The 27,514-nt window shown below is 35.3% G+C and overlaps 3 protein-coding genes across 3 annotated transcripts in view; 2 read left to right on the top strand and 1 right to left on the bottom strand.

Annotated features, from left to right (window-relative positions):
* Positions 1–25,260, top strand: part of LOC115876504 — a 43,661-nt gene extending 18,401 nt beyond the window's left edge. Inside the window, exons 2-6 of the mRNA XM_030892305.1 lie at positions 5,199–5,470; positions 18,861–18,989; positions 20,813–21,250; positions 24,467–24,644; positions 24,708–25,260. Of these exons, the coding sequence (XP_030748165.1) occupies positions 5,199–5,470; positions 18,861–18,989; positions 20,813–21,250; positions 24,467–24,644; positions 24,708–24,929 (1,239 nt within the window). The 3' untranslated portion in view covers positions 24,930–25,260. The remainder of the gene's footprint in view (positions 1–5,198; positions 5,471–18,860; positions 18,990–20,812; positions 21,251–24,466; positions 24,645–24,707) is intronic.
* A 124-nt stretch (positions 25,261–25,384) lies between these two features.
* On the top strand, positions 25,385–26,538 carry LOC115876507 (uncharacterized protein C14orf119). Its single transcript, XM_030892309.1, has 3 exons — positions 25,385–25,525; positions 25,604–25,842; positions 25,895–26,538. Exons 2-3 carry the CDS (start codon positions 25,648–25,650, stop codon positions 26,060–26,062), a joined length of 363 nt encoding a protein of 120 aa, XP_030748169.1. The 5' UTR covers positions 25,385–25,525; positions 25,604–25,647; the 3' UTR covers positions 26,063–26,538.
* Positions 26,227–27,514, bottom strand: part of LOC115876505 (zinc finger FYVE domain-containing protein 26) — a 49,396-nt gene continuing 48,108 nt past the window's right edge. The window contains exon 9 of the mRNA XM_030892307.1: positions 26,227–27,167. Within this exon, the coding sequence (XP_030748167.1) occupies positions 26,976–27,167 (192 nt within the window). The 3' untranslated portion in view covers positions 26,227–26,975. The remainder of the gene's footprint in view (positions 27,168–27,514) is intronic.

The raw sequence follows: 27,514 nt of genomic DNA on the forward strand, positions 1-27,514 counted from the left end.
ATCGTTAGATTTGACAACTCTGTTGAAACTGGTCGTTCATCTGGCCGCAGCTAAAAACGCAATACATCCGGCCAGCCGACGGCCAGGTCGTTGCGACCTAGTCGTCAGTGAGTTCGAGCCCTTAATCGGCACAACTGTCGGTACTGGGTTGAGGACAACCCCAGAGTTTTTCACGAGGTGCACACAAAAAACCCTCAGAAATTGGACCTGTGGGCTGGTATTTTTGGAAATTCTATTGTCGGTCAGTTTAACGATATTGAGAAGAACTTCAGCGCACAAGTCACAGAACAGTTATCTAGCAACTACAGCACCTGATCGTTCAACCTTGTGGCAAGTGAAAAAATGCGTAAACATCGAGAAATAATAGAAAAAACCTCAAATTGGTCGAAGGAATTTATCTTTATCGTTTACTCTGAAAAATGTTTAAATAAACTTTTCAAATTTCAATCCATCATATTTTCTCAATGACTTGACCGATTTTCAAAAACGAGGAGGGGAAATGTAGAGAATAGAAAGCTCTTTTCATTGCGGCGCCATTTAACCCCCCTTTCCATTTAGAAAAAGTTTGGGGATGACACCCCCACTTACAGGGTTGACGATTTTGCAATCATTTTTGGAGCAAAAGTTTGGTTTGGTTTGGTTTGGGTCCCCCTCACAAACAAAATTGAAGTGTTGTTGGATTTTTTGAAAAAAAGAATACCCTAGCCGTTATGCCTTGCGGAACGTTTTCGATGGGCCACCCTGTATGCCATCAAGATTGTCTCCGAAGCAATATTCTTAGCATTTTTTTCGGCACACCATTTTTCGTATACTTTCAATGCTATTTCAATCGCCTATTTTATATCTCTGGAAGTAAACTGGCTTCTGCTCTTTTTGCAGCTTCTGTAAGTTCTGGTGGAGTACCAGTATTAAAGTAGTCTTCATTATCAGAACTTTCCGACCACATTCTGGCTTTCTATGTTATATAAATTCGAAAAAGCGAAGGAGAAATTCAAAACTGTCACTTAGTTGTTTGTTTTTCTGTTGAAGGTTTGCGCCATAACAACCACTGGTACCGGTAACTATAGATGGAAATGCCAAAACAGAAAACGACAAATTATCGCATATTTATTTTTTTTTTAATAAAATTCTGTCCATATTTTATCCATACATACAGCCGTTACTCGCTGACGAGTATTCAACACACATAAAGAAGAAGATGGTCACGCAAGGCGTTTTCTTTCATGAGCTTTTCTGTGACTGAAAAGCCTGATACGTGATGTTATCTGCCTACCGCACTCCGGACATTCAAAAATCTCATTGCTTTGTTGCCTTTTTACTTTTTGGTTGCCGTTGTTAACTGAGTTTACAACCCTTTTCCATTGAGTTCTATTGTGAGCTGCTTTTTCCCACTCATTCTGCATGTTAATTCCCTTTAAATTTTCGTGGAAAATGTCCCTGTACCTTTTCAGTTGTCCACCCGGCCTCCTCTTACCGTCTACAAGCTCACCGTAAAGCAGAGATTTTGGCATGCGGTTTTCTTGCATTCTGCATACGTGACCAGCCCATCTTAAGCGGGATTTTGTGACCATGACTTCAATACTCTCGCAGTTAGCTTTTTCAAGGACCGATACGTTTGAGACATGATGGAACCACCGGACTCTTAAGAGTTGTCTAAGGTGTCTCTGTTGCAACTTGTTTAATGCGTTCATGTGTCGGCGGTACGGCACCCAGGTTTCGCTCCCATATAACATGGTGGGGATTATAATTGCTCGGTACACTGCAAGTTTTGTTTTTGTACTCAAGTCATGATTGTAGAAAACCCTGTTTTTTAATTTCCAGAATGCTCTTGAGGCGCTACTAATCCTGTGCTGAATTTCAATATTGGCCCTTTCCGAAATCAAACTGCCAAGGTAATTGAATTCCGCCACATATTCTAATAGTACTTCTCCGATTTTTATAGCATTGTTGTGATCTTCCGGGGGAGTGCAAATGATTTTAGTTTTGTCGATGTTTAGCTTAAGGCCCAAAGCCTCGTATGCCCAGTCAGCGTATTGAAGTTCTGTGATAAATTTTTACGTATTTTTGCCCTGAGTCTTTTTATGTTGAACAGACCGCCATCATATCTGTATCTAATACCCAATCCTCTCTCCTGCAGTTTGCTGTCCACTATAATGGAGAGCGCTGCCATGAATATGTTGAATAGGCGAGGCGCTTAAGACACATCCCTGCCTAAGTCCTGTATTTGTTAGGAATGGGTCGCTCAGTGATCCATGATGTGACATTCTTGACTTGTTGTTATTATGGAGGCTTTTACACACTGTAAGAAATTTGTTGGGTACTCCGAACTTTTTCATAATTGCCCAAAGCGCATCTCTGTTCACAGAGTGGAAGGCTTTTGTTAGATCGATGAATGCAACATAAAGTTTAGACTGCTGCTCTTTTACTTTTTCCTGTAGTTGGCGGATGGAAAATATGGAATCGACGGTGCCGCGGTTGGTACGAAAACCCGTTTGCGATTCTGGAAGAATTTTTTGTATATATGGGTGCAGGCGGTTTGACATTATTTTTGCAAGAATTTTTCCGCCGATAGCCAATAGCAAAATTCCCGGGTAATTTCCGCAATCTGATGCACTTCCTTTGTTCTTAAATATATTAACTATGTTCGCGTTACGAAAGTCCTGAGGTACCTCTCCGCTTTCCCATACGACATCGAAGAGAGCCTTAAGATGACCAATAAGTTCTTCACTTGCACACTTATAGGGTTCCGCCGGAATCGCGTCACAGCCAGCTGATTTGTTGTTTTTAAGCTGTTTTATGGAGGTCTTTATTTCCTGTTCTGTTATTTGGATGTCTAATAAATCGAGGCTGTTATACTGAGGTATTGTGTTTAGTGCTTCCATATTGATTTCTTGGTTAAGGATATGGCTGTAATGTTCTTTCCAGCGATTTCTGATTTGTTCTTCCTCTTTTAGAAGTTCGCCATTTTGTGCCATAATTGGGCAGCTTACCTTCTTAGTTGGACCGTATACTTCTTTTACAGCCTCGAACAATTTACGATACCTAATTGTGATGCGTGGCGTACTCTTGAATCTGATTCGCTTTTTGTGACCACCAGTTATCTTTTACTTGACACAGTTCTCTTCGAAGCGTGTTGTTGGCTGATTTAAAGTTGTCTACCAGTCTTGGATTATGTGGATTTGCGCTGACTGCTTGATGTGCTCTATGCTTTTGTCCCAACAAAGCCTGTATATACGGTTGATTTGCATTAAACCAGTCTGGTTGTTTCTTTTTGTTCGACTTTCCCAGTACTGCTTCGCTGGTTTTATGAATCGCATCACTTAATTGTGTCCAGCCTTGTTCAGCTTCCAATAATGAGATTGAAGTTATCGGTGGAAGTGATTCTTTGATGGCTTCCCGGAGCCAATTTTTTTTTTTAGTAAAATGAGAATAATTTATTCGCAGTCGAAAAAATTGTTTCCGCGTGTTGTTTAGGGTCAAATATTTCAAGTTAATGTATCAAAAAGCAGGAATTGCTATTTTAGGAACGAAACAGGAGATTAAGATGGAGTTTTTTTTGGAGATTAAGATGGAGTAGTTCGAGTAGTCGCATACTGGACTAATAAAGTCGCAGTTCAGCCTTAACAGGTAGTATACTAGTCGCAATATTGCCTAATTTAGTCATCCTAGAGTTTAGCTTGTGCCGCCCTCTATATTCTAAATAAACGAGGGAGTGGATAAAGTATCGGTAATATGTCGATGTATATTTAAATTTAGTTTTATATGTACCTTTCTTATGTCGTCCCATTTTAATTAAGTTTTTTTTATAAAAACAAAAACAGCACCGAACTGTCTGAACAGAACAATGAAGTGAAAATTTTGTGGCGGATCGATATCGACAATCCCATCCATACTAGGGCTGTGCATAGAATCCCGAGCGAAGTCTATCGGTGCCAAGAAGAAAAGAAGAAGAAGAAGAAGAGCGGCATCGGCTGACAAATAAGACATAACGTGTTTTTCAATAATTATTTTATGGTAGAATAATGATTTAGTTGTGTAATTAAAGAGCAGATTGAACACGTCCCTTTATTTTATGGACTTTTGAGTTGTGAAAAATCTAAACAGTAAACCCAGCTGAATTCAGATTATCATATTCACACCCAGAACAACCATAATTTAAGATTTAAGGTTATGGTTCAATACAGTTGCAAAAAGGTAGTGGCTCGACGTCCTACCAACGTAAGAGTAAGGAAATCTAAACAACGTAGGAATTAGTAAAACAGACGACGTTTGCATAACGTTGGAATACGGGTACCTTAGGGTCATAAGACGTTCGGAGACACCAATAGACTTCTGTTAACTTGGTGGCGATTTCGTTTTTGATCGCAATGCCTACGCCATGAATTCTCCTATGTGTTGCGGGGTGACCTTTCCAAAAGAAGGTGTAATGCTCCTCAGTGAGACTACCTTCATCCGCAAAGCGTGTTTCGCTTAGAGCGGCAACATCTATATTTAATCGGTGGAGTTCCTGTGAGACCAGTGCTGTTGTTCTCTCTGGTCGATTTGAATTTATCTTGTCCAGTAGAGTGCGGACGTTCCACGCCGCAAACGTAAAACATTGATGTTTTTTGTTTCTCCGATGATACGCTCGAGTAGGCACCCCCTCCCGGAGATCCAATTGAGGGGGTATTTTACCTCCGGACGATAATTTTGTCCCACTCCAATGTTCCATCATTACTGTGTGTAAGCTGCGTGAAAAGGTTTAACTGTGGCGGTTACGCTGCCGCACAGTTTTAGCTGCAACTGTAGCACGGGATGGCTATGGCACAGTAGCATAGGCACATATTTTATCCATAAACTATTCCATGTCCATAAACCTCGGAGGAAAGTTTTCATTATTGTCTCGAGATTTAGTTAATCTCTCGACAGTAATGAAACACTTCCCTCCTCGGTATGTAATCTACTATTACAGTTATTTTTCGATCTATTATAAAGTTTTAAGAAAGTTGATTTTTATATTTAAATCACGCGATTAAAATTTAAAAAAATCATTTGATTTAAATCACGATTTAAAGCGTCCTATCCTTTTTTAATCTTTCTATAATTAGGGTTAATGTTTGGAAAGAACGTCTAGAGATTGACTATTTTACCAACACAGTATCACGTTGTCTTTTGCTTGTTCGTGCTAAAATCTAAAGCTAACTTAACTCTTTTTTCAGATTATCTGCATCTACACAACACAGACAGCCTCCTACGACAACCGAATAGATGACGAACATCCCCCTGAAGGGTACTATGCTTTTGTCAAAGCCCCCAATGCAGTTCCTCCGGAAGTACGACCTCCGCCGTACAGTTTCCCCAGCGTGGACTGCATGGAGGACCGGGGTGGAGGTCCTCAAGCCTCCGTGTTTAATTTGTGTGGAGACTTGAACAAGGGAAGCATCCCTAGGAACCCTATGGGTCAAAATGTTTTGGGTGCGAGATATCCATTGTAAGTATGTGTATTAAAGAGGTTTTTTTTTTCTCATTTCCGAGATACCACTATCAACTTTATTTGTTGAAAGTACTCGACCTGGATTTGATATTTCCTTTTTTAAATGTTTATGACCTCCAAAATACAATTATGGATCACACCCCAAAAAATGTTTCTTGTTTTTAAAAACATATTTATTCTATCTCTCTACCACTGTGTCCCTTACTGGTTTTTTTTAATCATTATACGTATTTTTTTAATGGAATCATCTATTATTTTTCATAATTTTTGAGACGTTTTTGTCTGTATGTCACTGTAAACGTCCGAAATGCGGTAAAACCTGGGATAAACGCGCTAAACCTAGGATTTACCAGAAGCATTAACTAATTAGGTTAGCGTGGTTATTTGGAGGGTGTTACTGCATTGGTTAGCCTGGTTATTTGGAGGGTGTTAATGCATTGTTAGCCTGGTTATTTGGAGGGTGTTAATGCAATGGTTAGCCTGGTTATTTGGAGGGTGTTAATGCATTGGTTAGGTGGTTATTTGGAGGGTGTTAATGCATTGGTTAGCCTGGTTATTTGGGGTGTGTTAATGCATTGGTTAGGTGGTTATTTGGTGGGGTTGGTTTGGTTTTTACTACCACTTGCTTATTCGTACTTTTACCAATGCGGTATGGAAAATCCTAAGATTTACTGTTTGGGTTCGGTAAAAGTCCGAAATGGAAGCAAAATAAATAGTTTTCGGACTTTTACCACATGCTTTTGGTAACCGTAGGTTTAGCGCGCTTATCCTAGGTTTTACTGCATTTCGGACATTTACAGTAACATATATAAATAAAACTCAATCCTTACCAAAAACTTTTAATTAAAAATAATCCATATAGCAATAAAAAAATAATGAGTTCCCAAAATAAACACAATCAATGGCGGATACAGAGGGGGGTCCATGGGGCCCGGGCCCCCCCTAAAATGTATAATTTCTGTTAAATATTAGATTTTTGACACAACAAACAAAATATATTCTACATTTGGCCCCCCCCCCCAAAAAAATAAATTCCTGTATCCGCCCCTGAATACAGTGGTATTTTGTCGGTTTCTGAAACGAAATGAGATTTAATTTTTTAATGGTCAAAAAGCAAAAAGAAAATTGATAATTTTAACAATTCGTGTTGCCACCTCTAGCCCTTATGCAAGCTTCTATCCGCGTTGGCATGCTTCTTATTAAATTATCAACGTTGTCTTGGGGTATGTTTTCCCATTCTCCTAATGCTGCATCAATAAGCTGTGCGAGATTTCCTGAATTGTCTCGAGAGGCTCTAACCCTTCTTTTGAGCTGGTCCCACAAGTGTTCGATACGGTTTAGATCTGGTGAACATGCAGGCCAGTCCAAAACTATGACACCTTCCGTTTCAAGACATTCTCTAGCCATTCTGCTGCTATGGACAGGTGCATTATCGTGCATAGGGAATGCAATCCCGCAAATGCTGGATCCCGCAAATGCGGGATCACTCTAAGATTCCGCGGGATCAAAGTTGCGGGATTTACCGTGCGGGATCTGCGGGATCTGCGGGATCGACACATTACTACTGGGTAACCCAATCGATCTCAAGATCAAACCGCTTCGTTCAGAAGTGTCAACAGGCAACTGGGGCTAGACACAAGTGCTTCGTTCCGGGCCGATGCGTCGACGCTCGGAACCCGGGGATTCCCCTTGCGGCTTGGCCATTAAAAATAAGTGAAACACACAGGTTAGTTGTTAGATTTCTTTCTGGCGTATGTGCGTAAGTGAAGAAAAGCGTTTAACTAGTACTTGTGGACAATTTCGTCAAATAAACTGCCGGACATAATTATCGGGACAACCAAAATTTTAGGGGAAAATTAAAGTTGAATATCTCTTGAACTAAAAAAGATTTTGGGATGTGGTTTGGACCAGGTTTTAGATGCATATATTGTGATTAAGATGCTATTGTGATCTATGTGGTTTTCGAAAATATATTTAGTGAATTCTCGTATACAGGGTGTTTTATAAGAGTGTGAAAATTTGGTTAAGAATCTTTTTTACCGCAAATTTACAATTTTTAAAAAATCGAAATTTTTACCAAGTACGACTAATCTGTATTGAAATTAGAAAAAACAATTTGATCGGTTTTTTATTTTTTTTTTGTTTTAAGAAAAATACGACGTTTTTTCTAAAAATAAGCTTTTTTAGTCATACGTATGGTCCTAAATGGTACAAAAAGCTTTGTACATTCTACATATGCCAAAAAATTATTGATATAGAATGTATCTAAAAGCAGATAACTAAAACAAGTTAAAAAGAACTTCAAATCAGAATAATATTTTTATTTATAAAATAAGTAGACAAATTATAATAAAATTTAAGTTTAGTTAATATTAAATATATTTTTTGAACACTCTGTATACATCGGTCAGATGAGATCGGACCAAATGACCCCTCTTTATCACTACCACAAACCATTCGAGGTGAACAAAATGGATCGAGGAATGTGGACAGATATAACATTCCTTCAGGATGGACTAACCTGGTATACAGACGGGTCAAAGACCGCTGAAGGAACAGGAGCTGAAGTATTTGGGGAAAGACCAGGGTCAACAAGCTTATCCTTTTCCTTGGGTAAACACTCAACCGTATTCCAGACAGAAATCTTCGCCATTCTACAATGTGCAAGGGAAAACAATAGAAGAGCTTATTCAGGTAAGCTCATCAATATATGCTCAGACAGTCAGGCGGCACTTGGGGCGCTTGTGAGCCCAAAGGTATCGTCGAGACTCGTCTGGGAATGCCTGGGTGAACTGGGAGCTCTGGCACGAAGGAACAGAATTAAATTATTCTGGGTGCCGGGCCGCATATTCATATTCTGCCAACGTAATACGACTTCGGCTGGATTCGTACCGGGCGCCGTGAAGCGTTAGCAAATTATGAGGATCGCAACTGCCCGTTGGCACTTAATGCCTGTTTAAGCACTAGGTGTAATTTAAATAATTTGATGATTAGATGCGTGAATGGTTAGTATTTGAAGGAAAAGAACAAAAAGTGATATGAGAACGGTTTCAAACTTCTTGAAATGCAATTTTTAACTAAAACGATGACAAAATGTTTGTTTTAGATTCAAAGAACAATCCATTATATACATTGCGAGCTTACTTAAAAAAGTAAAACTGATGTTGAAGTTAATATCTTCTTAAAGTTCGTGTATAGTCTTTGCCTGTCTTCTTTTTTGATTAGGTTCTGCGATGCAGTCAACCATTTCCATACTGCCTTCAACACGTGAAAGGAACAAAGCAGGAGCTCTGCCTGTGGCCAATGCTTTTTTTAAAACACTTCTTTCACTGTGTAAGGTACTGAGCAGCTCGTTGCATAATTGGTGTGCATAAACAGATCGCATAATTATCACCAACACGAGTAATTTTAGAAAGAGTGCTTTTATTTTTTTATAAGTTATTTTCTAAAGCCAAGAGCATGCCTTCTCCAGTTCGTTCTCCATAGTTGTTTTTGGAATGTGCCGTCCATAAATTTGAAAAATCGGTTTTAGTTGGAAAAAAGTGCCGGTCTAAAATCATTTCTTCGTACTTGTCGCCCATTTCTTCCATCTTAATACTAGTGAATGGGTGATAGGTATTTGCAGTAGTATGTCTCTTCTCAAATAGCTGGAAAATATATTTTTTTGTTTCGCTGCCTATAGGTCTTTTTAACAAGGCTGCTCCGCTTTCTATTGTGTGATTATGTTCTTCGTAAAAAATCACAACACAAGGCCATGTACTTGCAGTATCCATGGGCTTTTCTATTAAAATTCTCATTTTTGCAGGACAGTCGATATTACGATACTTTTTGTTGTACGCGATTGTTTAACTTTAAAATGACAATGGTAAGAGCGTCTAAATATGTTTTTTTAGATTTTTCCAACGGTGTAACAGTCGTAGTAGGTTGCCAAGTAATTTTTGTTAAATCTCCTAATTCGGTTACCCATTTCTGTAATAAATTATATAACAACAACATGCAAAGCCAAATTTTTAAATGAATAATTTGAAGACTAAACAATAAACTGTGTCGGACGGCAAATAAACTGCCAACGTTAGTTCAATTCAATCGTATTTTCCAAACGCTAGGCTCAAACGCGAATTCAGCCGTATAAACTGCCAACGTTAGTTCAATGTTATCATATTTTGCAAACGTTAGGCTCGAACGCTTGCGACTTTAGCCGAATATCGTATTACGTTGGCAGACTATGAATATGCTGCCGGGCCACAGCGGTATCCAAGGCAACGAAAAGGCCGATGAGCTAGCTAGGCAGGGATCATCGGCATCCTATCTTGGTCCAGAGCCAGTACTGGGAATACCCAAATGTATGGCCCGTAGTGCACTGAAACTCTGGATCAAGGAAAAGCACAATGTCCACTGGAGAAACAGACAGGGGCACAGGCACAGCAAGGCTTTTATCCAAGGACCTAGCTCTAAAACCGCAAAAGAAGTGCTAATGCTTAGCAAAAATAAAGTGCGGATTACAACAGGCCTCTTGACAGGACACATGGCTGTCAAGTGTTATCTGAACAAGCTCAACCTGTATCAAGGAAGTATTTGCTGCAGATTCTGCGATAAAGATCCTGAAACAGCGGAGCACTTAATATGTGATTGCGAGGCTCTGGATCGCAAGCGACACTCTTTATTTGAGAAAGCTAGGCTAGAACCGGAGGAATTATGCTCCCATCCTATCAAGGACCTGCATAAGCTAGTGCAGGGCACAGGGATAGGAGAATGGGTGCAGATATAGAAGGGGGATAAACACAATAGACCTCACAGGTCGCAGTGTTTCCGGTAGAGGACGGCCCCTTGTTATGGAAAAAAAATACATCGGTGCAAATTTCTGTACAGCTAGTTTAAGATACACGCTATATCAATATATTGTGGGCCTATGCAAAATGTACAATGCCTTTTGTACCATTTAGGACCAAATGTATGATTATTGTTTACAGTCCCGCAATTTTGCGGATCCGCGGGATTGATTGCTTTAATCCCGCAAGTTTGTGGGATTTTGATTTTGGTGCGGGATTGCATTCCCTAATCGTGTACGAAGTTAAAATTATCCCAAATTTCATTATTTTTCTTGCAAAAAGTTTAGTTAGAAATAAAGAGTGATTCCATATAAGTTTGGCTGTGTATTTGAATTTTGGAGGTGGTGGTGGTAAGTTTTTAAAGAAAAATATAACATAAAATCCAGGTCCGTATTTTAAAAAAATTAAAGTTGATGATGATATCTCGGGGACGAAACCTCTTATTTGACATTTAGCAGCACCCTCTTATTGGGAGAAAAAGTTAAAATGATAAGTATCATTTATTTTAAAATATCCCTGCCAGGTTAAGCCAGGAAAAAATATAAACGATTTCTCTTCGAGTGTATTCAGAATGTTTTAATTTTTTAAACGGCTAGACACGAAATCGCAAAACTTTACGCCATAATTTGACTTTTTTTCGTTCCTCTTCTAGTTTCCGAGATCCCAATGATAACACTCGAATGTGGGACACCCCGTACAGTGGCGACTGCTAAATAAGTTATGCAGAACTGCAGTGCTCCCAAAAAAAATAATCCATTAATAATTTAATCCAGCTAATATATAGTCCGTCTAGAAAGTATCCGGAATTTCATATTTTTCCTAATTTTAATGTATTTTATTTCTGTAACACTCTAAGACAACAGTAATCCATCACGTAGGTTGTGCCGATAGTAGGCTATGACCAAAATCGCATGGCAACACCATCTGTCAAATATTGTTGATTGTAAACCGGCTTAAGATTTGAGAAATAATGCCGCAAGTAAAAAAAATAAGATTGGTGGAATATTTGTATAGAAAAGGTGTTCGAAAAAAATTTAGTGCAATTGACTGAACTCGGAAAAAGTGCAGTATATGAGACAATAAAGAAGATAAAAAATGGCACAGATATGAAGCATGGACCAGTTTCAGAAAGACCGCGTAAGATTCGCGAAAACAATTTAAACGCTTTAGTGGCATTAGGACGACAGAATCCGCGCCTAGGGTTTCGCAAATTAGCTAACAGATTTGGAAGTCAGCGAAAATTAAAAAACAAAGTGTGTCCAGAAACCGTCCGCATGTCACTGAAAAGACAAGGCTACATATCAAGGAAGCCAAAAAAATCCCTGCAATAACACCTCTATAAAGGCAGCGAAGAATGGATTTTTGTCAACGTTTTCAAGAAGATAATTTTAATAATGTTTTTATTTCTGACGAAAGTTGTTTCCAGCTTGGTGGAAACCACCTAAAAATCCTATCAAAAGAAAATGTTACTGTTCAAGTTTCAAAATTTCCCACTAAAATAATGGTTTGGGGAGCAATATCTCAGCGTGGTGCTACACCTCTGTGTATTATATTTCGTATCCTCGTCCAAATAGATATACACCCGTAGTATCATTATCATACTTTATCGAGCACATTTTATTCCCAATTACGTAAAGAATGCATTTTTTGTTAGCCATAGGCCTTAGTCATCCGCACCCGACCGTCAGCCTTCCCATAACATTATTGTGCTTTGTCGAGTAAACAGTATAGTTAGAAGTGAATATAAAAATGCCGTAATATAGTAAAAGGAAACGTACCTTAAGTGCTAGTGGTGATGAAAGTGAAGGGCTGGAAAGGGAAAGAAGACATCTCTTGAGAAAATTGGATTTTTTGGATCGAAAACGGCCTATAAGAGTGTACAGTAGTACTAGTGATGAGAACGAAAGTGAGTTCTAAATACTTTTGTAGATACTGGCTATAAATGTTAAAGCCAAATATAAAAAGAGACATAACTGTTAAGTCTCAAATTGCATGTAATAGCTATAACTGTTAAAGCTATTTTTTGTCAACAGGGGGCGTAACAAGTAAGTAATTATATATTTTAGAGATAGAAGAGGTAGTAGATTTACTTTAGTTAATTTACTAGCTTGGGTTAATCCACCCTGTGGATATAATTATATACACGTGGGTTACATTAACATGATCTGTATTTTCCGGCTGGAATTGGAAAATGGTGAGACAAGTATTATGATTCTGTCTAATATTTACTAGCTTGGGTTAATCCACCTTGTGGATGTAAACATATGCTCTTATACACATTGTAACCCAGCATAGTCCTTCACTTATGCACGCTAGTATGTCTCAGAAAACTATTAAAATGATCTAGATATCGGATCCTTTATTCTGTGGCTTTATTTGAAAAATCTGCTTTGCAGTTTTGATTAAATAAAAGCTTGTATTCAAACAGGTAACTATATATTATGTTATACCCGGCCACAAAACACCGAACGGAGTGCTTTTCTACAGCGGCAGGGTGACGCAACATTGTTGTTTGTTTACCATTTTCTAGAGTGTTTTTTGCTCACTCATCAAATCTAGAAAAAAATCAATTAATTTAAATTCGAGAGAGAGAAAGATCTGTGTAGGAGTAGGACCTAAAATATGTGACACACTTGAAATTAGGTGGATGCTTATCTTTCTTAAAATTACTAACAGAAACGAGAGACAGTTTAAAATATTTTCCCATCCCCAGCAATTGCAGTATATTTTAAGGACCGAGGTTAAATCCGGAGGTCCAAATAATGTTTTCTTCAACAGAAAGTAAGAAATATATTTTTTGATAGACCTACAGCACGTTTTTAGGTAAAACAATGTCACCACTAGACCAAACAATTACAAGATTAGTGGAACTTTTCAAAGAAAATAACCAAGGTTGCAGTTGCCCTTAAAATTTGATAGATTTAGGGAAATCGTTATGTTAGGAGAATCCTACTGTACGAACCATTGTAAGGTTTTCTTTTTTTATTAAATTCATACTTGAATAGCAAAATTAAAAGCATGGCGATTGACCAAATAAGCGATGATTTGCTTTTTAGTAAAGTTTTAGTGAAAAATGCATAGAAGCCAAGAATCTTGAAAATACTAGCAGGCTCATCTCAGAAATCAAAACACTTAAAAATGAGTGCTTTGAGATCCAGGATCCAAGGTCCACAGACAGAATAATGAGAAGATAAGAAGGGAAAAATTCCTAGAAGAGTCATTTTAAAAAGAACGAGGGGGGAACAAGAATTCCAAAGAAGGCAGAATGTATTGGAGGAGACAATAATTCAGGTTAGAACTCAAAACAAATATGCTGGTAAAATTGACTATTTACAGCCAATGGTTCAAAATAACACATAACAAACTTGTTTCAAGTTATTTAAAAGGTTATAATAAATATGGTTGCGATTACGATACCTTTTAGGTCCTAAACTAGTAGACCTAAACCTAAAATTTTAGACTAACCTAAACAATATAGTTATCCAGAAACTCTCATTGCAGAAAACTGGAATTTAAATTATACTTTTAAAATATAAATAATAATAATAATAATAGTAATAAAAAAATGAATTTTAAGCTCTTTTTTCTTGGAATTTGCACTATGCATATGTTTTCAACCCCTGAACACCGGTAATTAACAACTGTTTAAGGGAAAACATTTTTGTTTGTGACTAAACTATCTTGACGATGTTCTATTATTAGACAAACATTTAGCGGAATGTACTGGAAATTAAATAAAAAAAAAAAAAAAAATAAGTAAATAAATCGTAAAGAGTATCTTCGTCTACTCAAGAAATTTCATACTTAGATTTTATCTTAAATACAAAATTAATGAAAATGTATCCTACAGACACAAAGAAATGTAAGATTATAAAGTTAGTGCTGAAATTTTCCAGAAAATATAGATGTAATCATACTAAAAATATGTAAAATATAAATGTATCCATACTAACTATAAGATGGTTTGTTAGCAACTTACAAGCACTTTAATTACTTTTTGTCCCGCAGATAAATACAGCTGGTTTTATAGACACTAAGAGATTTGAATGAGCTAAATACGATGTAGCCCTTAAGGAAAATAATGAAAATTATATATATAATATATAGAATATAATGAATATACCGTATATAATATATACATATTATATGCGGTTCTTTGTGCCAACAAGTTTTTTTTTTCTGAAGTTTACGGCTGGTGGCTCAGAAATACAGAATATGCAGGTCAAAATTTCATGCCTCCTAAATATACTCTTACTTACTAGGTTATTGATGCATCAAAATCGGGTTAGGGTACCTATTGTAATTATTTAAACGCTAGAGGATTTTGAGACCAAGAATATCATATACTAATAGAATGGGAGGTGTAAAATATTTGCACCTTAATTTTATCACTACTAAAGTCTGGAAATGGTCGATTGTCCTTGACTTGTCCTTGAATTTATAAAAAGATGGTGTCCACTCGAATTTTTCATTAGAATTGCTCACAAAAAAGCTTGCTACTCTCCTAATTCGTGCAACTGGACAGAGAATTCAGACACTAAAAAATATAGCTAAAGTAGACGACTCTTCTATTAAGATTTATGTTTGCCAGCACTTTAGAAGCTTACCTAAAAAGAACTGAATCATTAAGAGGGGAAAAGAATTATCTTTTTCTTGCTCAAAAAAAAACACAAAGTGGCAATTTCCCAGTCTATAAGTCGCTGGATAAAGGAGATATTAAACGAAAGTGGAATCAACACAAAATTGTTTAGTACTCATAGTATTACATACGCGACGTCTTCAGCGGCCTACAGAAAGGGATTTAAAATTGATAAAATAAAGAATACCATAGTGTGGACATCAACATCAAAAGTATTTCAAAAAATTAATCGTCCACTGAATAAAAGAAAAAAAAATAACTTTATAAAAACAGGCAGGAAGTAAGTGCAGTCATTATAAACTGCTCTAGTAAGTTGCTCTTTATTCTGTTAATGTTAATAAGTGTATTTTATATTTTTCTAATTACTTATATTCATATTCAAATTCAAATAGTTTATTTACTTTTTTTTTAAATATTAATATACAAATTAAAGAAAGCAAAAAATTAGATAAAAGGGACTGTGTCGCGATTATAAAAAAAAAACCACACACAAAAACATTAAATGTTTTTGTGTCATACTAATACCCCGCTGGCAAGCGAACCTTTAGGTCGGCGTTTACATGTATAGAGTGAGTCGTTATGGCAATCTACTAAGTCGGAGTGAGCAAAAATACGAAGTATTTATTACATAACTACTTAATCTGACGCTAGATTCCATACGCTTGGGAAAATACTCGCCTTTCAGTACATCTTATTTTACTAAGCGTGTTGACCGTACTCTTCGTACACATGAAAACCGGCACCCAAGACCAAAAATGCCGACCCTTAGTATAATATGTATGTGTTATACTACTACTATGTGTTTGGTTTGGTTATACTAATTTAGAATCATAATTATGTGATACATATTATATTACATTAATTTTTTGTTGCTATTTTGTTATATATTATAATAACATGTATGTAGGAGTAGATTATATATATTTTTGTTTTGTGGGTTTGATATATTATATTTAAATGTACGTTTATAGTAATGTTATACGATTATGTATATTTTACATCACCTGTTTTAAAAAATAGCAAAATATAAACTGCCACAAAAGAATTTCTTTTCTTTCAACATCTACGGGTGTATATCTATTTGGACGAGGATACGAAATATAATTATAAGAACAAACGACTTACCTGTAGGAAGTTCGTTCTGAATTATATGAGTATCCTCGTCCAAATAGATATACACCCGTAGTATCATTATCATACTTTATCGAGCACATTTTATTCCCAATTACGTAAAGAATGCATTTTTTGTTAGCCATAGGCCTTAGTCATCCGCACCCGACCGTCAGCCTTCTCATAACATTATTTTGCTTTTAAATCAAAAAAGAATTTCTTGGGAGGGCTAGTATCGGTAGGGTCGGGACCTATCTATTTGGACGAGGATACTCATATAATTCAGAACGAACTTCCTACAGGTAAGTCGTTTGTTCTTATAATAGTTGATGGAACTGTTAATAGTGCAAAATATTGTGATATTTTAAATGGTTTTCTTCTTGTGAAACGGCTCATATTTCATATCCAGAGGGGTGGCGTTTTCAGCAGGATAATGCAAGATGCCATACGTCTGCCTATACTCAAGCTTGGATGCAAGAACACCATTTGGCAACAATTCCATAGCCAGCAGCTTCACCAGACCTTAGTCCCATTGAAAACATATGGGGACTAATGAAGATTGAAGTGGAACGAGCAGCTCCACGAAATAAACAAGATTTGATTCGGTCAGTTTTACAGGCCTGGACTACCGCCACTGAACATTATGGTGTGAACCTAGTTTCGGATGTACCTGGAGGTTTAGTTAAGTGTTTGGAGTTAAATGGAGGTTGTTTGAGTAAATAAAATTAATAATTTGTTATGATTTTTATTAATTCAAGTCTTAAAAATATATATCGATAATTGTAATTTTGCTTTCTTTTTTCCGGATACTTTCTAGACGGACTATAGTTTGTGTATTGAAGTTTATTATAAATGACATTATTGAATCTATTGAATCTTTCCATCTTTACTGTTGCAAAGAACCAACCAATTTAATAATTTAATTGCTACTAATTGGATGTGGGTATCGAAGGCTAAAAATTAGCAAATTATATTACAAAGAAATGAAGTCAATGTATCCTTTCATTATAATAACTCTCAGTCACTATGAAATGAATTAGGAAAAATTTAAACGCTCACTAGCATCATATTGACTTAGGAGTGATAGCCTTCCAAAAGTTCATCAGCTGTTCAAAGCTTGACGTCAGTGTGTACCTATAAATTTTTTACCAAATATCTAGATTTGTCAAAATTTGACAAGGGGTCACTAGCAAGAAGCAACGACCTCATGTTAAATTTACAATGAATGTGAAATTAATTTTATTTATGACGATGAATAAAATAAAATGAACAGTATAGAACATCATTCACAAAAAAATTGCCATTTAATTTTATTATTAATATACTGGGTGGCTCAGGGTCTCAAAAAACTTTTTGTGGGTATGCCTATTACTAATTCTTTATTATTACAATATACGAGGGGCAATAGTAGCGTAGATTTTAAAGATACAGGGTGGCGCCGCTCATACGCCGCGGAAGCTCCAAGGAGAACAGTAGTTTATACCGAAATAAAATTTTGGCAGCATATGTAGGTTAACTGAAAGCATTTTATAAAAATACTAATTGAAACCTGGCGCATCCGCCACGACATCGGAAAAAAAGATACTTTTTATTTTTTGTTTAATTAACTGAAAAACAAAAAATCCGGCGACGACAGTTTTTAGAAGAGCCTATTAGTAAAAAAAGCAATTTTCTAGAGTAAGTCGTTACTTCAGTAGAGACGACACAGATAAACATTAGCATTTTATATATGTAGATATAGAATTCTACCGGGTGTCCCCAAAAAAAGTTACACATCAAAGTTTTTTTTTTTTTTTTTCTAATGGAACACCCTATATATTAATTGATTTTCGGATTCTAGGAAAAAAATAAAGGTAAGTTTTATTAAAGAAGCATATACCTAAAATCTAAGGATTTTGACATATTTCACATTTTGTGAAAATGAAGAGTAAATTTTAAATTTCGATAACAGCTACCTAAATTTTAGTTGACCTTGTATAGCCTGATATTTAATTACAGTAACCATTGTATGTTAAACTAAATTGAAATTTGACCAGAAAAGTTATACAGGGTGAGACAAAATTAATATAGAACATTAGTCACTTTTAAAAGCAAGTTACTCCTTCATTTAAAAAAAAAACTAGATAAAAGCCTATAATTATGTGACAAAAATTAGGTAGATGAAATCAAATGCTCAAAATGCTTCCTTTCCTGTTAACTGCATAAAATAATTGTCTTTTCAAAAGAATATTTTCATTTTGAAAGGTATTATGTGGAGTTCTACCTCGAAAAGCAGCTACAATAATTTCTCTCATCTTGTCGACAACAGTTGGTCGAGTTTTTTAACACTACTGTCTAACATATCCCCATAAAAAAATAAGACTAGATAAAATCAGGAGCATTTAAGTACCTATTCTATTAACTACAAACTAATAGAACCATATCAATAAATTATTAATTATTTAATAGGATATCAATATAAAATAAAATAAAATAAATAATGATAAAATTCAAATTATTAATTTATTTTTAATAAATAAAATATAGGTGTCCATCGAACTGAAATTGTCAGTGAATTATTTCAAAAGCTACCCTAACATCATTTTATTTTCGATTGTATGGTAATTTTATTTATACTTATTAGTTTTATTTTCTTTTTATGTATACACAAGATATTATTACGTTATTGTAATCGTTAGGAACGTTAATATTATCAACGCTTTCTATTTTTTGTTTCGATTCACTTGAGTAAGAATACCACTCAACCGACTAACCGGCTATCGACAAAATTATAATTATTTTAACTTATGTAATTTATTTTTTATTTCAGCGCCTTAATAAGGAACATGACCTTAAAGTACCTGAGAAAGACACTGCCCATTCTGAGAGCAGATGAGACTCTCCCCATAATCACTCAAGTTGAACAGCAACCACAAGAGGATGGAATAGCACAAAACTCGTAAGAGACACACCGATTATTATTGATAAATAAAGAAATAATAGAAAATAGTCCTCTGTTTTCAAATATAATGATATTAAACTTTATTATACCGGGTGGTGCATTGTCGTTGGAAACATGAAAATCCTATGCAAATTTTGAACTGTCCAAATACTGGCTCCCTTATTAATTTTTCCCAACAACAGTTTTCAAAAACAGCATAAAAAATATTTTTTGGGATTTTTTGAGAACTGCATTTTATTAAAAACCTAGAGTTTCATGACGATAAATATATATTTCATATTTTCATATCAATTAACTAACTAAATATGGATTTATGTCATATACCTATACCGGGTGCGTCTCAAAAGTGGCTCACCCTATATAACTTTTTTATTTTTTCAGATAAAAAAACGAGATTTGGTATGTTAGTATATGACCTAAATTAGGATTGATTAATGTATTCAATTGTTTTTGGTCACTTCCTGTTTCACCGGAAATGACTACAACTTTTGATTTTTAAATGGCACTCTCGGTATTTTTACTTTATTCGATAGAAAATTATATTTTGAATAGAATGACATATCATATGTCAACTTTTGACATTCTCGCTTAAAAAAAATCATATTAAATGTAATTCTAAAATCTTAAATTTCAATCTAGAGTGCCATGGCTATGTTAAAAACACTAATTCGTATTTTTAATCATATCTCATTTTTTTCAAACGGAACGAGGGCGGCTCATTAGCGTATTTGGAAAAATCATTTTTTTACGAATAATTTTATACCACATACCTAGTATTTCGAAAATGTCAAAAGTTGACATATGATACCCATACAGCACACTTCGACGAAAATTTTATGTCCATTTTACGTCGGTACGTCCCGGGACCAATTAGGGACGTACTATGTACGTACAAAAGTATACGTACATAGTACGTGCCCCATGTACGTACTATTTACGTACATTGTAGGACTTCACTACGGACGTACATGCGAGTACGTACTACGGACGTACATGCGAGTACGTACTACGGACGTACATGCGAGTACGTACTACGTACGTATCTTGAAAATTTTTGAAAACGCATTACAAAATGTTATTTAATTTTAATATAATGACTGGATTATTTTGGTCAGATATACCCAATAATAATGAATGGACTGGATCAGTGGATCTTTTCTAGGCTAACGTTAATTCAAGTCACTCTAACCTACCTCTACTTCTTTTATTAATAAATCTAACCCGACCGCTATAAAAAATGATTTCCTAAATTATCCAATGACCATAATGCATGACAGTCTTTGAAGAAATCTGATGGGTTAAAAATGCAATATATTATGCAATCAAGTCTAACAGGAAAATTATGCAGTCCTATGTTTAAATTTCCCGTTATTCGATCACATTTGAGTTTTGTCGGAATCGGAAGTCGGGCGGTTTCTAATGGCGTTTTCGATTGGCAGAGCTAGAAGGCACGTGCGCACTCAGTGTAGTTCCATCTATTACTTATAGTTTATACCATGGTTTTTTATCTAAAAAAATAAAAAAGTAATATGAGTGAGCCACTTTTGAGACGCACCCGGTATACCAAATCTGTTTTTATCTAAAAAAAAACGTATAGGGGTAAGCCGCTTATGAGAAACACCCGGTATAATATTCTAGTCTGAAATAAAATAGATCAAATTATATCCAAATAGCTTGCTTTTTAGTATTTCTTTTAAAGAAACATTGCTATTATAAAATTCACTTAAATAGCATTAATAGCTTTAGTAGAACTCTAAAATTGCAGAAAATAGAGTAACAAAATAATAAAAGATCTTTTTTATTTGTGGTTCATTTTTCAGTCTCAATCCATACGAAATCAACGACAGAAACTACAGAGCGAAACGCGCAACACCCTTCCAAAACAACACCAGCTCCACCACTTCAACAGGGAACCAAACAGAGACAGAATCCTCACCCGCAAGCCATTCGTCAAATTCATCAACTTCTTCAACATCTTCAGATCGAAAAGCGCGGAAATTCTGCGATCAAGGTGGAATTTTCTGCTCTCTGTACAAGGTGATTAATGGAGACAGTGATTCTTCAAAGTCCGGACCTGCTCAGCTGCCTTTGGAAAGAAGGGATGATAACGTAGCGAAGTACGATGGGCCTCCCACCCCTTGCCCAGCAAAGGTTGAATATGCCACGCCTGTGTTCGCCAAGAACTACCAAGGGATTTGGAGATACGTGGTGCAGATACCTTACGAAGGGTACTTTACTCAAACTGTTGAAGTTACAAGGTAATTGAATCATTTTTTTTTCAAAAAACATGTGCCATCTCCGTAGGGAGATTCCTCACGTAAAAATAAGATTTATTTTTCATATCATACTGAACATCAGAACGTACAGAAAAATCTCTCTTTATGTACCGTCTCCATATCGGAGGTTGGCTATCATCATTGCTATTTTGACCTTGGAAGCTGCGGCCCTAAATAGGTCAGATGACGTGACATTAAACCTTTTTCGCAGGTTTCTGAGCTAGGATATTCTTCTCCTTCCAACAGATCTTTTTCCTACAATTTTTCCCTGGATTATGAGTTGCAAAATCTCATACCTTGGACCCCTCATGATATGGCCGAGATATTGCAATTTTCTTTTTTTCACTTCTCTGATGATCTCTACGCCCTTCCTCATTCTTCTCAGAACCTCCACGTTGGTTGCATGTTCTGTTCATGATATTCTCAACATCCTACGGTATGTCCACATCTCGAAGGCCTCCAGTTTCCGCTCGCAAAGCTCGTTGAGGGTCCAAGCTTCCATACCATACAAAAGGACTGGGAATACATAACATTTGGGCATACGAGTTCTCAGATCTAGGCTCAAATCGCGGCTACAGAGCAGCTTCTTAATCTTCATAATGGATGCACGGGCCTTCTCAATGCAAAACTTTGTTTCTGAACAATAATCCGCGGTGCAGTCGACACTTGTACCCAGGTAGTCATACCTCTCTACTCTTTCGAGCTCCTCGCCTTCCGCGTACAGATGTTCATTGGGCACTCCAGTTTTAGTGACAATCATGTATTTGGTCTTCTTAACATTGAGTGTCAGATCATATTCTCGACTAGTTGTGATGACGTTATTTAACATATTCTGAAGGTCTTGCATGTTTTCAGCGAGAAGGACTGTATCGTCCGCGTAGCGCAAATTGTTCAGTTGTATGCCGTTAACTAGTATTCCACCAGCATCATTTTCGATGGCTTTGTTAAAGATTTCCTCTGAGTAGACGTTGAAAAGGAGTGGTGAAAGAACACATCCCTATGTCTAACTCCTCGTTTGATATCCACTGCTCTCGTCCTCGTCAGTTCAGATTGGACGCGAACAGACGCACTTTGATTAAGGTACAGTTTTACTATTATTTGTATATCTCTTGTATCGAGATTTTTTCGTTCTAACGCTTCTATTAGTTGCTTGTGTCTTACTTATAGGTAGGGGTACTAAGACACAAGTAAGACACAGAAAAATAAAATTGTATTTTTTTACGTAATATAAAAATCGGTGAATCATATGTTGACATATTGTGACAAATTTTAGTAGACTGTTTCTTAGTTAAAACCAGTAGCGGCTCGTGACCATTAGAACTGATGAGGCGACGCAAACGCGGACGAACGTAAACAAAAAGACCGGGGGGGGGGTCTAAGCTGCAACAAGTTTTAATTTTTTTTGTTCCTCAGATATAATATGTTTGAAGGTTTAACCTACTAAAAATGTCATAAGAACTTTTTTTTTGTTTTTATGTGTTTATTTTCTTTTTGTTTTTTTAAGCAGCTAAGCAACAATAAGCTAGAGATTTTTTTGTTCCTCAGATATAATAAGTTTGTAAGCATAACTTATTAAATAAGTTATCATCGGAACTGTTTCTTTATTTTTTATATAGTATATAGTATAAATAATATAACATATATTAGGTATTAGCTAACTAATCTAATGATCGTAATATAACAGCTCTAATTTGAGGTTTTCGTTCGGTTAGTAAGACGGAATTTGTCACATTAAGCTCTACGACGCGCGACCCGACGACATAAATAAGAAACAAACAAGTAAAAAATAGTTAAAAAATTAATTGTATAAGAATTATTCCTTGTAGGTTAAGTTTATTCGTCTGTCTTTAAGAATAGCAAATTTATCAATTATGTCATCATAAAACTTCCCTTCGTTCTCACTAAGGGTAAGCAACAGCTCCTTTTCAATTGAAAATAAAGACAGAGCAGAAAGTCTATCTTATAACATTGTATTTCTTAAGTAAGATTTTATCCGTTTTAGACAAGAAAAATCCCGCTCGGCTTGAACACTTGTAATCGGGATTATTAATTTGTCTTTTTATCATTTGTTATAACACTTATCTGGGGAGTAGGTCTGTTTCCCTGTAAGACCTCCCGCTTTTCATCCTCCTGTCTTCTGGAAAACGGGGTTTCTAGAAGGGACATCACAATGTCATGTACATGATTCATTTTAAAGTCTGATTATTACAAAATAAATCACTAAACTCTGAATTACGGCTAGATCACACTACTTGCTACTCACAAAAGCATAAAACAAACCGACCGAACAGACGTGACGTTTAGTAATTCCCCGAAATATCTAAAGTTAATTATTTTGACCAGTATTGCGTGGATGCCAAGAGTTCATATAATTCAAATTTATTCTATACTCTCTTCGATATACGATATTATTTCCATAATTATTGATGGGGTATTTCGTGAAGATCAATTAATAGATTAATTTTAATTACAAAGAGCATTATAATATCGCATTATCCAGCCATATCAAGCACGAATTGTTTATGAACTTAACAATCAAGTTTGTAAAGAATGTATTTTTTTCATGAATCTGGCAACAGCGTTGCACCTAAGCGATTTGGCTGTCGCCTCTGCAGCAGCTAATTTCACGCTTTCCCTCCGCTTCCCCGGCCCACTGATTTCAATGTGTGACGTTTTAGTTCATTGATAAAAAAAGGTCGGCAGAGGCGGCAAAAATTACGCCTCAGGAACGCAGAACGAAAAGATTCATTGTAGTCCAGTTAAAACAAACGATATGGCGCGATCGGTTGGTTTAGACCGATCGAAAAGTAAAAAGCTTGGTATATTTTAATAAAATTATTCAATATTAATATAGCTATAATATAAATATACGATTAGCTGGAAATAAATTTGTGTACTACTAAAGGCTAGAATTTCGAGGTGAGGCGCGCGGCGCCTCAGTTGCCTCACCTGACGGGCCGCCACTGCTTAAAACTAAAAATATTTCAAGTCTTTAGTAGACAACTTTGCACATGTTTTAACACCCTGTATTTGATGTATTTCGTCACTTAATCATTACCTTTATAATAGCTTCAGATAAACCTATCAGCAATGAAAAAAAATCAAAACTATTATATTAAACGAAAATGCCGTCGCATCGAAAGAAAAACGGCGTCAAGTTGGCTTGGAAATTGTAAATTATCCCTTTTTTTTCTACAGATGCGTACAATCAAGATGTCACTACTTGGACGGTGGCTGTCTGTCGTCTCCTCGCTGGTCCAGTCTTCTGGTAGCAGAAATTAACTATCCAGACACCGTTTTGAGCGCCAACGACATCAAGAACGTCCAAAGAAACCCATTGTCCAGCTCTCAAGCACCACCATTCCAAGATTTCCAAGTAAAAACCATCCTTTATTTGCTTTTTCAAGACTTAGTTCATATTTTTTTATTTAATCCACAGGATTACCACCAATACCTTCAGAAAAGAACAGGCCTTCAACCTAATCAGCCTGAAACGTCATCAACCAATAAGCCTACTTATTGTGACGGGGTTGACGCTCTTGGGTGCTTCCAAGTCAGACTGTATTACGATTGGTTCCTTATCCCTGGTTCATGTAAATGCTGGAGGCCAGACTATTTTAATAAGTACGTTAGAAGAAAATCGCCGTCTGGAGATCTTTAAAAATTAAAACTTAGTAGTACTAAAACAGATTTTGGTGTGTTGTGATTTGGATTTTTTAATTTATATACTTTGATTCGAGGAACTCGAACGCTTTAATAACGAATTTATTTTATGATGGTTCCTCTGGATCGATGTGGAAAATATAAGACTACACTGCTTGACTAGAGAAAATTAGATTTATTAGCAGCAGAAAAATCTACTTTTCTTTTTATTGCAGTATAATTTTTTTAATCGAAAATAGTATTAATTAAATAGTTAGTAAATGTAATGTTAAGGAAGATACTACCTTTATATTGTATTTTGTTAATTATTTTATAAATAAAACGTTTTAATATCCCTAAAAAAGTTTCTTATTTCATATATAATAAATACATTTATAAGAATATGATTATTCCTACGTTCCTACTTTGGTAGATAATGCCGGAGATTAGAAACGAAGAAGCTTATAACTCTAACCCAATTTTTGCCTGTCACCCAAATGAATCGGGCAAATTTATTCCAAATGTTTTAAAAATCCCATATTTTTGGGTAATTTCAAGACTGTAGAATGTAGCATCTAATGTTCGTATAACGGAACGCAAAAAAACGTTAGAAACGTAAGTTTATAATGTGATAGACCATCGTTGTCCAGATGTTACGGATTTTTTCTAACGCACATATATTTTCGCCTGTAGATCGAAATCAAAACCTTGCCCAAATAAAGTAAGACTGAATAAAAATGTGCTCTTTAAGTACCGAGGCCCAAATTAGATACCTTCTGCAATGGTTCCAGGAGTGGAGCGAACTTCAAAAATCTGATTTTCTCTTGGTGCTCGCCGATAATTATGCTCATAAGGCCTACGTTAATGGAATTGTAAATAGCATTGCCAATATAAACTGCAGGGATAAGCCAATGTCCATTTTTGAATGTAGAGTGAGTATATTTTGTATTGTTTTATTATGTTTATACTAATGTGTGGTTTTAGATTAAACTATTTAAAGAATGGTTTACTCAGTGGAACATTGAGCAAAAAGATACATTCCTTAAGAAGCTTGGAGACATTGATCCTAATTTTATGGAGAAATTGAACGCAGAAATTGAGAAGAATGATAAATTACATGCGGATGAAACAATCTCAAATGATAATTCTTAATGTTTAGAAAATTCATGTGTGCAGTATCACTGAAAGACATATTATTATCCCAAAAATTTTACATTTATTCGTTAGCATTTATATATACTTATTGTGAAAAGAAATAATGAATTGGGCTGTGTCGAGATATTGCCATTTTGGACCTGATAAAATAATTTACTCTCTTTTTTTACCCAAAATTGAAAAAAGACATACTGGATTGGTGGAGGGAATAATTCTCATAATCTTAAGAAAACTGATATTTCATTCAAAAATATTGTTATTTATTTATGAAGTTGTTTAAGGGAAAGAAATCAATAATCACATTAATTTATTTTAATATTTTATTTATACAAATAAAAAAATATAGATTATGTAGAAGTTTATAAAAATATATAATAATCAACATGTAAAAATATAACAATATGTCAAAAGCATAACATATGCTAACTACTCTTTTTAATAACAATAATCAAAATAAACAGTATTGCAATATATTATGTCTTATTGTGTTTATATTAGTCTTAAAAAATAACTCACTAAATATAAAGGTTTTTAAATAATATCTAATTTTTGGAATCATTTCACATGCACGAGCCTTAAATATATCAGTATGATGATAAATAAATATAATTAATTTAAATCCTAGAAATATCAGCCAAATTATAATTCTTAAAAAATTCTTTGATAGGTACTAAATAGAGTATGATTGTCAGTTTAAAACTTTTTAGGGCTCATCAACTTATATTTATTCTTAATCATAATATAGTAACTATGGTTTGGTATAGGATGTATAATATGTATATAGTCTGTCCGATGACTGGGAAGATTTCGACAGACGACATCCAAAAAATGACTGAAAATACGATTGGCCTGTGAATTAAAATGACAGACACAACTGTCAGGGATCCTCCCATTAGACAGACTATAGTCTTTATTTTGCTTCACTGTCTGTATTGGAAGTTTGTGAATACTTTTGTAAAGCTTTCTGACAGAGAATTCTTATGTTTGGTTGGTTTAACATCTCAGCTTCTTTCAAAATTCTCCTTATGTCCATAATTCTTTTGTATTTAGTTGCCAAAAAATAGGCGGTTTTCAGTTGTCTAGCTTCAATATAAGCTGAAATCTACGAAAAAAACATAAATTTGCCGCATGTTCGTAAAGCTAAAATCTTTCTGGATAGAAAATATACAGGGTTGTTCACCACATACGACACGGAGTATTGTAGCTAAACAATTAGATTTTTACAAATTGTAAGTTTTGGGTTCGTTGAAAAACTATTAGAGCTACAATTTAAAAATATTTTTACAAGATACACAGTGCCCCAAACTAATATAAAATATCAAAGTTGTATTTTTTTAAAATGGAAAACCCTATATATTATTACATTTTTAGTTTCTTCGATTAAAATAAAGGTAAATTTGATTAAGGTTTATATCACTTAAACCTTACGGTTTTTGAAATGTTTTCAAT

The sequence above is a fragment of the Sitophilus oryzae genome, unplaced genomic scaffold (assembly GCF_002938485.1).
Source record: "Sitophilus oryzae breed Bouriz unplaced genomic scaffold, Soryzae_2.0 scaffold_1436_pilon_pilon, whole genome shotgun sequence".
In the NCBI taxonomy this organism is placed as follows: Eukaryota; Metazoa; Arthropoda; class Insecta; order Coleoptera; family Curculionidae; genus Sitophilus; species Sitophilus oryzae.